This window comes from Eublepharis macularius, chromosome 3 (assembly GCF_028583425.1).
Source record: "Eublepharis macularius isolate TG4126 chromosome 3, MPM_Emac_v1.0, whole genome shotgun sequence".
Classification (NCBI taxonomy): domain Eukaryota; kingdom Metazoa; phylum Chordata; class Lepidosauria; order Squamata; family Eublepharidae; genus Eublepharis; species Eublepharis macularius.
This window is the reverse complement of record NC_072792.1, coordinates 154,065,405-154,077,916: the sequence shown is the minus strand read 5'-3', so window position 1 is coordinate 154,077,916 and position 12,512 is coordinate 154,065,405. Positions and strand designations below refer to the sequence as shown.

At 42.6% G+C, this 12,512-nt stretch overlaps 1 protein-coding gene across 2 annotated transcripts in view; it reads left to right on the top strand.

The window, feature by feature from the left end:
- MTUS2 (microtubule associated scaffold protein 2) overlaps nucleotides 1-12,512 on the top strand; it is a 277,327-nt gene that overhangs the window by 8,972 nt on the left and 255,843 nt on the right. For both annotated transcript variants that reach the window (XM_054974319.1, XM_054974318.1), the window contains one exon: nucleotides 4,105-4,345. In XM_054974319.1, coding sequence (XP_054830294.1) covers nucleotides 4,105-4,345 — 241 coding nt within the window. The remainder of the gene's footprint in view (nucleotides 1-4,104; nucleotides 4,346-12,512) is intronic.

Below are 12,512 nucleotides of genomic sequence, written 5' to 3'. Positions count from 1 at the left end.
AATAAGTTTCAAGGATACTATTTTGCCTGTTACACAAAGTGTATTCTGTAAAACCAACAAAATTTTGCCTCCACATTTCCAACCCCTTACTATGCTTACTCAATCCCTGCCTGTTAAATAAAGTTATTTCTTTCTGAATGTTATAGTCTCCAATGCCATTTCCAACAAAAAGGTGGAGGGGTCCTCTTGCTTTTCCCCATCATGTTTCTGGAATGGACTAAAAAGCCAAAATTCTAGCTGCATGTCAGGGTAGGACAAACAGACTTTCAAAACCACAAATACTAACACTCTATTTGAGGCTGCTCAGTCAAAGCGAGGAAACAATTTTGGCTGGAAAATCTGCCTCACAGTGGGGAGAGTGTATGTTGCAATATATTTATATGTGAAATCACATTCTAGTGTATCTTGGAGTAGAAATATGACTCACCCTGTTTGTGGTAGCAGAAGACATTGTGCTTCACAATGTCCAAATACCCAGCGCCTGAAAAATACTTTCACATGAGACAGAAAACATCTATGCTTAATAATTTTGAATATTGCTTGTGGCTAGAGTATTTTTGTACCCCAGGACCATATCTCTCTGTGAAGAGGTGGTGAGGTAAATATTCTCCAGAGGGGTTATCAGAATATCAGAAGGAGATGTATCTGAAGTATTTAAAATGTCCCCCTAGATCATTGTTTTTGGAGAGGGGAGACTTTTTTTATTCCAAGATATTGTGGGCTGGGGTAACAAATGTCAAAACAAACAGATTTCAGGTATTATTTTATACCTTAAGTGTTTTACGTGTTTGTGTGTACAGAAGTAATAAGTGGTAAGTGACTGTACTTTGGGGGCATTGCTTACTAATGTGCAGGTGCCAATGCCCTATGAGGAAAAAAGCTTTAGAATTACTTCTCTATGCATTCTGCCAGGAAAGTGCAGCGGGGTGGAAATTCACCTTCAATTACATTATTATCTTACTTTATATAAATTTCAGACTATATATTTTGCATGGTTAGTATTTTGTTGTGTAGCTTTTGCTTTTCTGTTGCTTGATGAAATAGGATGGTCCAGGAAGGTAATCATTAATCATTCAGACAACTGCAAATTTATTCAGGTTTACATATATCCAGAAAGCTTAATTCATTTTGTCTACATTGAGAAATGTATTCATAAATTATTATTGTATATCACTGTTCATTTATTACTCATTAATCATACCATCTCAGTCTTCAGTAGTATTATCCAGATGCTTAACATTAAATGTTTTCTTATTTGTCTTTTTAAAACATTGAGCAATGTGCACACCAGAACAGGCTTCCTTTGTTGATTTTCCAGTTACAAACGAAGTTCATTAACTTCACTGCTTCAGATTCCTTTCTGGAGATCCTACCTAATAAAAGACATTTCAAACAAAAAAATTGTTGTGAGGATAAAATGGAGCAGAGGCAAATAATGTAAGCTATTTTGGGTCCCCATTGGAGAGAACAGCAGGTTATAAAGATTTATATATATATATATATATAAAGATATATATATATATATATATATATATATATAGTTAGTTAGTTAGTTAGTTAGTTAGTTAGTTAGTTAGTTAGTTAGTTAGTTAGTCTAGCATAGTTTATCCAGTCAGGAAAGTGAGAACCATGTACAGAAAATCACTCCACTAGCAAGTAAACTGTAAAAAGATAAAACTTAAATTTATGGAGGTAGTTCCAAGAGGTTTGTAAAACAAAATTCCCAAGCCAAAAATATGCATGGAAATCACAGTTTCAGGTCATCGTCTTGATTTTCTGGAAGGGTTACACAAATCCAAAATGCTTGGGAATTATGAAAACCCTTCACCTGAAGAATCAGTTTTACCTTCAAGTTCTAGCAAGGCAGCATGTGCTGGTGGTTTTTTTATTCTACTGAGTTCCTTGGAAATGGCATTTCTCTCTTCCAATCAGATCCTTGCAAAGGAAAGCTCTAGCCAATAGGGGCGTGCGCTTTGGGTTTGGAATCCGGGTTTTTGACCCAAATTGGGCCTGATCCAGAAATATTTGGCATTTCCGAATCAGCCTCAGCATAGCTGAAGTGATTTGGAAACTCCAAAGCAAGGCTTACTGAAATACTTCGGAATGCTACGGTAAGTTTTAGGTAGTGCGGCAGCACTCTTTCCCTTGCCATTCTTTAAGGAATAACAAGAGAAAAAGTGCTTCCTGGTACCTTTGCACTTTTTTTTACCCAATGGGAGGGAGAAGAGGGGGTTGGAGATGGTGTGAGTGAGAGTCAGGAGGAGGGAGGGGGATCAGGGAAGGGAGGGGTGACCCTGCAGCAACTCTCCTTCCAGCAGTTCTTTGGAAGGAGAGTGCCTTTTTAAAAACGCTGCAGGCATTTAAATTGGAGGATAGGGGCACCTATTGGGGGGCTATAAAATGCCCCCCCCCCCGAAGCTCAATCTCGCTGAAACTTGGGTCATTGTAAGATGACAGATAGGAGTAGGCACCCTGCAAATTTGCTGCATTTTGCTTGCAAAATACCACTCCCAGTCACCTAGGGACCCCCCCCAATTTTCCCCATATGGGATAATGGAGATTGGAGGTGGGTAGGGGCAATGTCTAATCTTCCCAAAACATGGGTGGTCATGAGAGGATGGTTAGGAGAGGATCCCCTGCAAAGTTGGTGCATTTTGCTTGCAAAATGCCACCCCCAGCCACCTAGAACCCCTCTAATTTTCCCCATAGGGAATAATGGAGATAGGAGGTGGATAGGGGCACCTTCTTTGAGGGGCTGTAACATAGTCCCACAAAGTCCAATCTTCCTGAAACTTGAGTGTCCATGAGAGAAGAGTTAGAAGAGGGTCCCCAGAAACTTCAGAATTATTAGGTAAGAAATTGGCCTCCCCAGGCTCCCGAGTAGCTGGGAATGGTGTTTCCCATTGGAAACAATAGCCAAATTCTACCTAATAATCCCAAAGCAGTTTAAGTATCTGAAGGTTTACCTGAATTTTTTCCCCACTTTGGTGAAACTGAAGTCATGGTATTATTTTAACTCTAAAGCCCAGGAAGTCGTGATCTATCTAGGACAAGGGGGACCACCTTTAGTCTGCCCTAGGGTTGCCAGGCCCCCTCAACCTCCTGGTTTGGGATTAGGGACTTGCATTTACCTGTGGGAGTAGAGGGGGGTGCGTGCACACAAAGCTCCCATAAGCACGATGATGTCACTTCCAGGAAGTGATGTCATCATACAGCCCCTGGGAGTGTGCCCATGCACCACAGGGGCCCAGATTGGGGATGGAAGTGCTCCTGCCATCCACAGCAGCCCCAAATGCGCCTGTTTCGGCCCAGATCGGGCTCATTTCGGGCCCATTTTGGCACAGATCGGGCCCATTTTGAGCCGCTGCGGAGTGTGGAAGCACTCCTGAGCTCCACAACACCCCAAAACAAGCCTGATCCAAGCAAAAATGGGCCCATTTCACGCCACTGCAGAGTGAAGGAGCACTCCCGCATGCTGCAGTGACTCAAAACGAGTCTGATCCATGCCAAAACAGGCCTGAAATGAGCCCAATCTGGGCCAAAATGGATGTGTTTTGGGCCACTGTGGAGGGCAGAAGTGCTCCTGTGCTCCACAGAAGCCCCTATCTGGGCCTGATCTAGGCCAAAATGGGCCCAATCCAGGTGGCTGCAGTGCACAGGAGCGTGCAGTGCTGCAGGGGAGAGTGCACAGAAGGTGCGCTCCCCCTGCTGGCCAGATAAGTGGGGGCAGGGAGTGGGGTGGGGCTGGGGATCCCCCGCCCCCCAGCGACTGTCTGGCTTCCCTAGTCTGCCCACTTTCAGATTGTCTTCTTCTTGCCCAGAGCAGAACATCAGATCAAGTGTGTGGCCCGCACAGTGTGTGGGGCCTCTTATTTCCTGAGACAGCCCATGATTGTCATGGAGACTATGAAATCCTGAGCTGTTCCCATCAAAGTAGCTTCAGCAAGCATGTTAAAGTCCCCCTCAAAAACCAGTCTAGGAGTCTTCAATATCATCCCCAAGACCACCTTTACCAGCTCAGGCAGGGAGAGAGTTTTCTGAACTACATGTATTAGATCTCAGAATTATCTTTCTTGTGGTAACATTTCTTCCATTCTTGTGTAGGTTGGGGAAAGGCCTGTGAAAGAAGAATTTTGTCCTCCACCATATACTCACTATGAGGTGCCTCCAAGTTTTTATCGTTCTGCCATGATACTTAAACCCCAGCTGGGGCTGGGGGCAGTTTCCAGGCTACCATCGGCAAAAAGTAGGATTTTGATTGCCAGTCAAAGATCTTCAGCGAGCTGCATCCATCAACAAGGTCCAATAACAAGTTCTCCCACACTCTTCCATCCTGATGCTACAGGTAATGTGCCATGGTCTTACTTATAATAAAATTGATTTATTTTATTTTAAATTAGTTTTAATAGTGTTTTACATTTTGGAACGCTCATTTTTTCTGCTTATTAATGTTCACCACTCTTTATCGTTACAGATCATTCAATCCTCCATCTGATAATTTCTCAAGTATCTAGAATTCTACTTCTTTGGTAGCAATATGAATTTCCTCTAATATAGGGTATATAGGGTTGCTCAGACCATGCCTGGCAAGAAGCTGGGACTTTGCGGGTGGGAACATGGGGGGCATTGTCATTATGTATGCCATGATGTTATTTCCAAGAAAAACTGGAAGTGACATCATGTTACTTTAGGAATTCCTAGAGTGACAACACTGTGCGCACCACTGCTTAGAGTTGCAGTGGGCAATGAAGGTTGCCAACAGGAGTTCTCCTGCCACAGTGGGATATTAAGTAGAATGGGTTTGATATAATGCTTCCACGAATTGAGTAAGATCATGGAAGCTAAGTTTACTGTGTTCTCCCAGTAGCTCCATGTGCCTCTGCTGAGGGTCAGATAGGGCCCTTCCAGAATGCTATGCTGTACAACATAGGAGCAAACAACATACAGTAGCTTTTGTAGCTCTGCATTTCATTGATTTTAAATTATACAAGACTTTTCCTGGAATGATGGCTAATGCTTTCAACGTTTACAATACTCTTTGAAGAGACATACAATTTCCATATATCTCACTTATATTTTACCTCTTGACCATGGATGTGAAAATATTTAAGAAAAATTTGTGCCAACACTATTAATCTTCACCATTTTTCTCTTTAGAAGTATGCATTTCTGCCTTTGATCAGTTACTCCTATGCCTATAGAGAATATTTATTGAATCATACCGTACTGTATTATTTTTCTGATATTCTCCCTGAACAGTCCCAAACATTGTTAGTATTTTTGAATCTCAGGGTGGAGGGAGTGGGAGGAGAGGCAAGAAGTTGCCCATACTGATTTGTGAAGGCTAGTTGGAAGATGCTTGAAATTTCTTTTTTGAAAGCAAGTAATTTAGGTTGCATGTGTGCTTTTGTGCCTGAGCAGTTGGTGTCATTCATTAGTTGGCAACATTTTACCATTTCCTTCCATTTCCAAAGCTTGGCCAATTTCACTTTTGATACCCTGGGTATGGACTCTGTATATTCCTTTGGAGAGAACATTACAAGATGAATACTGAAATGGTTGCCAAAGCTTTTTTTCAAGCTGGGGAGGGGCACACCTTCACAAAATATAAAATAGCAACTAAAAGACTCCTGGCTGTGAACTAAACAACTTGTTTTGTAAGCTGATTTTTCTTCCTTTGGGCAGAAAATGTAGTTATCTTCAGAAAAGATTTTCTGTAGTGCTTTATAGAAAGGGTGGCAAAACACTGAGAGATCATGCATGGACAAAATATTTACAATCCCGACCTAAGCATCTTGATCAGCATATATGTCCTGTTGAGACTCTGGGGATGGTAGAAAAACAAAGGAAATAGTTGATCTTGGACTAGGAGTTATTAGTGATTATGGAATTAAAGCCTAATCTTGGGCCAACTTTGGAGGTCGCTGTTGGGAGGGACATCAAAGCGAAGCAAGCGGGATTCTGATAAGACAAGGGAAGCTTCTCCACAAGGAATATCCTGCAGGACTGTGATGAAGGTGCATCTTTGCAGCAGCAGCATCCTCTTGTTGAGTTTTTCCTCTTCTTGTTATAACATCCTGGAGCATCACTATGAGTTAATGTTTCTATGCCAAAGGTAACCACTGCCATAACAAAGAGGAGGGGAAACTGACTATGTGATGCTTCTGTCTTATACATTTAAGGTTCCTAGATGTGGGAAGGGGGAAGAGGGAGAAATTGCTATGGAGATACCATTTTGGTGGCATCTGCATTGCAGGTATAATATGTTTTTCAGTGGTCCTCCTCATAGGGGCCTGCAAAGGTCTACTGTTGTTGTTGTTGACCTTGCCTGATTCATGAAGCCTGCTAACCTGGCAGGCCTATGAAGAGTTCAAGGATAGAAAGTGTTGTGTCACTCTTTGACCAGCCCAGTGACTCAGAGTGCTCAAAGAAAGAGCCTGAGTAGTCAAGGCCAGGGAATGAGGAGAACCTGTAGGATCGGGGAGGGCCTCAAAGCAAAGGTACCTGCCAACCATGCTCCAGCAGCACTACAGCCCACCCAGCCACAGCCTGCAAGGGGACCTTGCCACCAGCCTCTGAGACAGCCATTAGGCCACCACCGGGCATGACATGAACCTGGGCCCATAGTCCCTCAGGACCTGCTCCCACTCCACAAGATCAGAGTTGGTGGAAGGCCAGGGCTGAGATAGTGGAAAGTGCCCAAATTGGCCTGGATTGGGCTGCTGCAGAGCGGAGGAGCATTCCTGTGCTCTGCAGCAGCTTGTTTGGGGTCAGTTCAGGACCGATTCGGGCCTGAATCGGGTTGCTGTGGAGCATGGGAGCACTCTTGTGCTTTGCAATGGCCTGATTTGGGCCTGATACAGCCTGATTTGGGCCCAATTTGGCTGCCTCATGGAGCGCGGGAGCATTCCCAGGGTGGCTGCAGCTTATATTCTGATCATTCTAATTATAACTGTTTTGGTTGTGTCCTCCTGAATCTGAACTGTAGCAAGAGAAGGTGTGAAGGTGGACTTTAAAAAAAAGTGTTCACTTAATTATTGGTGGAATTGAATCTTACTGGATTCAATTTTTATTGTAGTAGCAAAAGAAGCTGCTTATACAGTGTCAGAAACCAGAATGCCACATGAGATTTTCAATCTAGTAGGTTTATACTTATTCAAAATTTACTTTGTTCTAGTTGAATGTGCAAATGGTTATACCTATCTGTCACTTTAACAAATGCTACTTTGTTGATTATTTTCTCATGCATGCAATTTTAAGGGGGAGGGGAGTGAGAGACTTTGAAATGATCATTCTGTTGAAAGAACAAAATCTAAGCAATATAAATCTCTCCGGATCACTTGGATTTTTTTCTGTTTGCGATAATGTGATAAATTCCAAAATCATCCATTACTGTTTAGAAATGTGACGTTCTGTGTATCTGCCAACATATTTCCTCCAATTTGACACACTGTTGAGTTGCATCGTATCTCTTTTCATCTGCCTTAATGGTTTTATGTGGTATTAGAGCAATGAAACTAAGAAAAAGCTCCGATAGCTGTCCTGCAAAGAGGAGAAATGATGAAATGCAAGTGCTAAACAGTAGCTTTCTCACTTATTATCTTCTACAAGCTAACAAGGGAAGGCATTTTGCCAGGGGAAGACAAGGCAGGGGGAGAAGAAAAGAACCAGGGAATGAGAATCCCTGGGAGTGGCTGACTATGGGACAACTAGCTGGTACACAGCAGTCCTTTTCACATATTCTAATTGGGAAGAATGAAAGCACATGGGGAGAGGGGGAACAATACTTTGGAAGCAAACCCCACTTCTGATGTATGTGTGTTCATTGGAAAGTATGTTTCAAACAAATGTGTGCATTTAGGTCTCCTTCCATGAAGTCGGGAATCCTAAAAAGAGGTTCCTGGTTGCATGAAGAGAGCCATCCACATATACAAATGTACATATGTGAGCTGTATACACATATCAAAAAAAAAATAAGAAAACCCACAAGTAGATCAAGGCAGACCTTGCCACAACCGTTCTCTTCCCTACTGCCCTGTGCATTATTTCTCCCAATAAATGAAAAGGGCTAGTAACTGATTTCATTGGAGAGAGACCATTGCTTTGCAGTACAAAATGTCCTTTAGCTAGCAGTCAATCCACGGTTCAGTCAATCCCAGCTTCAGCTAAAAGATACCAGTCTTAGGAAAGAGTTCTGAAAAGGGTATGCTGTGCTGCACTATGCTGTGTAATAGCAGCTGGGAAGGATCTTGAGACATCAGTGAGCTGTAGCCATTGAGATGACAGAAGTCAGCTAGATGAACCAATGGTCTAATTCAGTATAAGGTGGCACCAAATGTTCCATATTAGACTGTTACTATTCACAGAGTCAGAATACTCATCGATGCCTTACTTCTGTTTGGATTTTCATGCTACAGAAGAGCCATATAAATGACCCAGATCGTTGCATAATGAAGAAAGGGTTGCTGTAGGCTAGAATTTATTTCCTCAAATGCACAAAATGAAAGTTGGAAGCTATACATACAGTTATATACTGAGAGGGTAAAATGACAGCCAGTTGTGAAGCAGTATATCAAACACTCAAATAAAAGATAAAGGCAAAGAAAGTGCAAGAGTTAAAATACAAAATCCACTCAGTGTTAGGTGTCTCCCAGGTATTAATGGGATCTACAGACCCAGCAGAGAGAATTCAATATGCATGGAATGATAATTAGAACTAGAGATGGGCACAAATCCAATTACGACCCAAAAAAATGCACGAACCAGGCCGGTTCATGGAAGCTCCTTTCTACGAACTTCCACGAACTGGTCACTGGTTCAGGTTCGTTTGGGTCGTATTGGGAAAGGGACAGTTTAAATGACCATTTCCCCAAGGAAATGGCCATTTAAACTTTTTCCCTGCAGCTTGCAGGGATAGTTTAAAGGGCAGGGCCCTTTAAACTATCAGCTGGCAGGCAGCAGGGGGGGATCCACCCATTGCTGCCTGCCAGCTGTTAGTTTAAAGGGACCTGCTGCTTGCCAACGGCAGGGCCCTTTAAACAGCCACAAACCCCAGCCCCAGCCCCCCCAGCCCCAGCCCCACACTTACCTTGATGACTCTTGTGGCCCATGGCCTCCTCCTCCTGCAAGAGGTGGCAAGGCTGTTTTCGGCCTTCTATGTCCCTCTGTGGGCCCGCAGGGCAGCAGAGGAGGTGGAAAACAGCCTCCCTGCCCCTCAAATGGCCGCCGTGGTGGGGTTTGGGCAGTTTAAAGGGCCCTGCCACCAGCAGGTCCCTTTAAACTATCAGTTGGCAGGCAGCGAGGGGGGATCCCCCCGCCTCCTGCCAGCTGATAGTTTAAAAGGACCTGCCACTTGCCAGGCAGGAAAGGGCCCTTTAAATTGTTAAAAGCCCCTTTCCTTGCCACTGCTAAGCAGCCCAGAAGGGTTATTTAAACCCATGAACCACGAACCACAAACTGGTTCCTAACTGACCCCAGTTCCATGCCAGTTCCTGGTTCCTGAAAATCCATGAACCACAAACCTCATGGTTCGGGGGATTTTTTGGTTCATGCCCATGTCTAATTAGAACACCACAATTACTTTTGCTAAGGAACTTTGATTCAGTCGGTGTAGCTATCAGCTGCCCTAGGAACAGTTTTAACTGTGAAGGCTCTAAGTTTAGAGAAAATGTTCTGGGAGAACATTTCTTCCTTGGTTTCTGGTGGGTGACCTTTACAATGTCAGATTTGAATGTTTGTAAAGATCAGAAGGGCACTGTAGGCAGGTGAAGATATATATTATATTTTAATTTTGGCACATCCCTTGTGAACTGGCTTCCCCTTTTGCCTGGCATCTACCCTATTCTCTTTCACACATTAGGCCAAAATGTTCCATTCTATCTAGGCTTTTAATTATGGGCTTCATCTTTTAACATCATTTCTGTAGTCTTCTTCTAGCATTAGAACTGTTTTATGAGACTCATTTTAAGCTGCTCAATATTTTATGCTGTTATTTAATGTGGAGTTGTAATTCTAAAGACACTTCCCTGGGAGTAAGCACTATTGAATAACATACAACTTATATCTGAGCAGACCTGTTTAGGATTTCCCCTTCCCAGCCAGCATCTGCCAATATGCTGAAAAACAAATTACCTACATCAAGCTTAAGTCAAGCCCCATGAGAACTATTCACCTCCTCTGACCTTTGAAAAATAATCCTGCTTGTCCACAGCAAAAGGAAAACTTATGGAAAAAACATAGGTCTATTTGCAGGGGTGGTGTGGGGGCGTTTCAGACAATCATGTTGCCTGCCTACCTGGTTGCCTGCTTGCACTTGGGCATTGGAGGTCGGTGGTGATTAATGCAAGAAGACCCCATTTTGCAGTGGACTGCTGAGCATCAAAAGGAAAGATTTGCCCCTCATTATGGGAACAAAACTGCAAACCACAAGGAATCATGGCACCAACAGGCAACTGCAGGATGCAAAGATAATAATTTATTGGAACTATAGAAAAAGAAAAGGTGAACATAAAGCAGAAATGTTTTTAATGCCACCACTGCCCCCTGCCAGTTTGCTGGCCAGTTTCCTGCTATAGAAAACCCTGAACTTCTTCACCATGTGTAATAATTCAAGTCACTGCACAATTGTTATGTATTTCCATGAGATCAAAAGAAGAAAAGTGCCACAGCATTTTGTAGTAGCTTGAGCTTTCCTATCTGGAAAAAAATCTTCAAGGGTCTGAGACAAACAGTTAAATAACAACAAAATGAACGATGCACGTAGCATCTGCATTTGTGAATGTTCTGGCATCCTGCCTACCTGCCAACTGCTAGTTATCTTCGTATAACAGTTGCCAAGTTAGTAGGGCCCAAGACTGTGCCTAATGTTGAGCTGTATAATCAAGAACAAAATTTGCCATTTTTTTCTTAACCTCAAAACCTAGAAATTATACTCCATGTATGTAGTCTCATTAATGTGAAACTAAAGCAAGTTTTAGGCTGCAATACCAGGGGAAGACCTAATATGCTGTAATGAAGAGTTTATCTTCATGTAGATTCTTACTCTGTAGTATTGCACACTTTATAGTGGCAGTAGTCACCCCGAAGCAGCTGTAAGCGACATTTCTTTGCCTCTGTACTTACAGAAGCACCAGACTAGACCGAAGAACTTTATTAGTTTCAAGCTGTTACTGCCTTACTGGGTAGCTGAATTTGTATAATGTAGTACGGTGCTGGGGAAATGGGCAATCACATTTTTATTGCTGGTCATCGTTTAAAGAGATACCATGGGAGGCTGCTATGTGTGATTATGAGTGAATCCCCGACTGGGGCATCTTTTGTTTTTATAATCATGAATGAAAGGAGATAAATCTTAGACACAGGCGAGCTGGAAATTAGTTACTGTTATCATGATGTATACATATATCCCATGTTACTCTTCCAATTAAAAGTCTCACTTTTGTATTTATTGTATGCCAGTTTGGAGAGGCCACCTCCCCAGTAATGTGTTTCTTCTAAAGTTTATGGTTACAGTTCTTCCATGGAATGCAATCTTCCAGGAGCCCCTTTTAACTATGCAAAAGAAAAAGAAAAAAAACTTAATCTTCCCTCTTCTGCTCACAGAGCTTTGGAGGAGCTGCCCCCTCCTCACCACCGCTTCCTGATCTACGTGGCTTTTTGGCCACATAGGTCCCACAATATCCATTGAAGGGCTAATGGGAGCTGCTGGAGATTAACTATGAATGTCAGGTGGTTGGTAGGGAAGTTGGAAATTATTTCTCTCTTTCTTATATCAATATGTCACATGTTATATATGCGCATTTTTTTTTGTATACCCCAACTGTGGAACCCATGATATTTGATTTTGTTCACCTGTTTCCATATTTGTAGCTCAGGCACAAGAGATTGCTGAGAATTAAACCTAAGCAAGACAGTGGTAGAGCCATATATACAGACAATGTATTTGCCCCAATTGCTTACAATGAGAAAATTACAACAAATTGGGTATACTGGTAAGGAATGCAGACGCTGTGCCTCTCTTCAAGTGCTTTTGCCAAACTGCTCACGTCTGGTATCAAGGTTCCAGTGTGAAAAAAAAAGGGAGATAGACAGCAGGGAGGTAAATCTCAGGGAGAATTCTGCACTCTTCACTTGTTTGTCTCTTGCCCTGTAGAAAGGTGAATCCCCTTTTCTGTGTGAGCCATAGAACCAATTTATGCATTATGGGGTACACAAGTTGGGTGCAGAGCCCTTATCTTGTGTTGTATGTATCAATCAGACATGAGTTGTGAGTTCTACCTAATTCTCCCATATGTGGTATCTGATTTGGATCACAAATGCAACACACATGGAGAAGGAGTTTCAGCCCTCCCCCCCATGCATGTATGCAGGTTTCATTACTGCTCCAGAGTAATGACTATCTTGGTCAACTAATCTCTCTTCGAAAACACTTTCATGTTCACAACAAGGGATTGTTAAAGTATCAAGGAGATTGATTCTTGTAAAGTAGAGACAGCAACATTTAATTTTGTAAC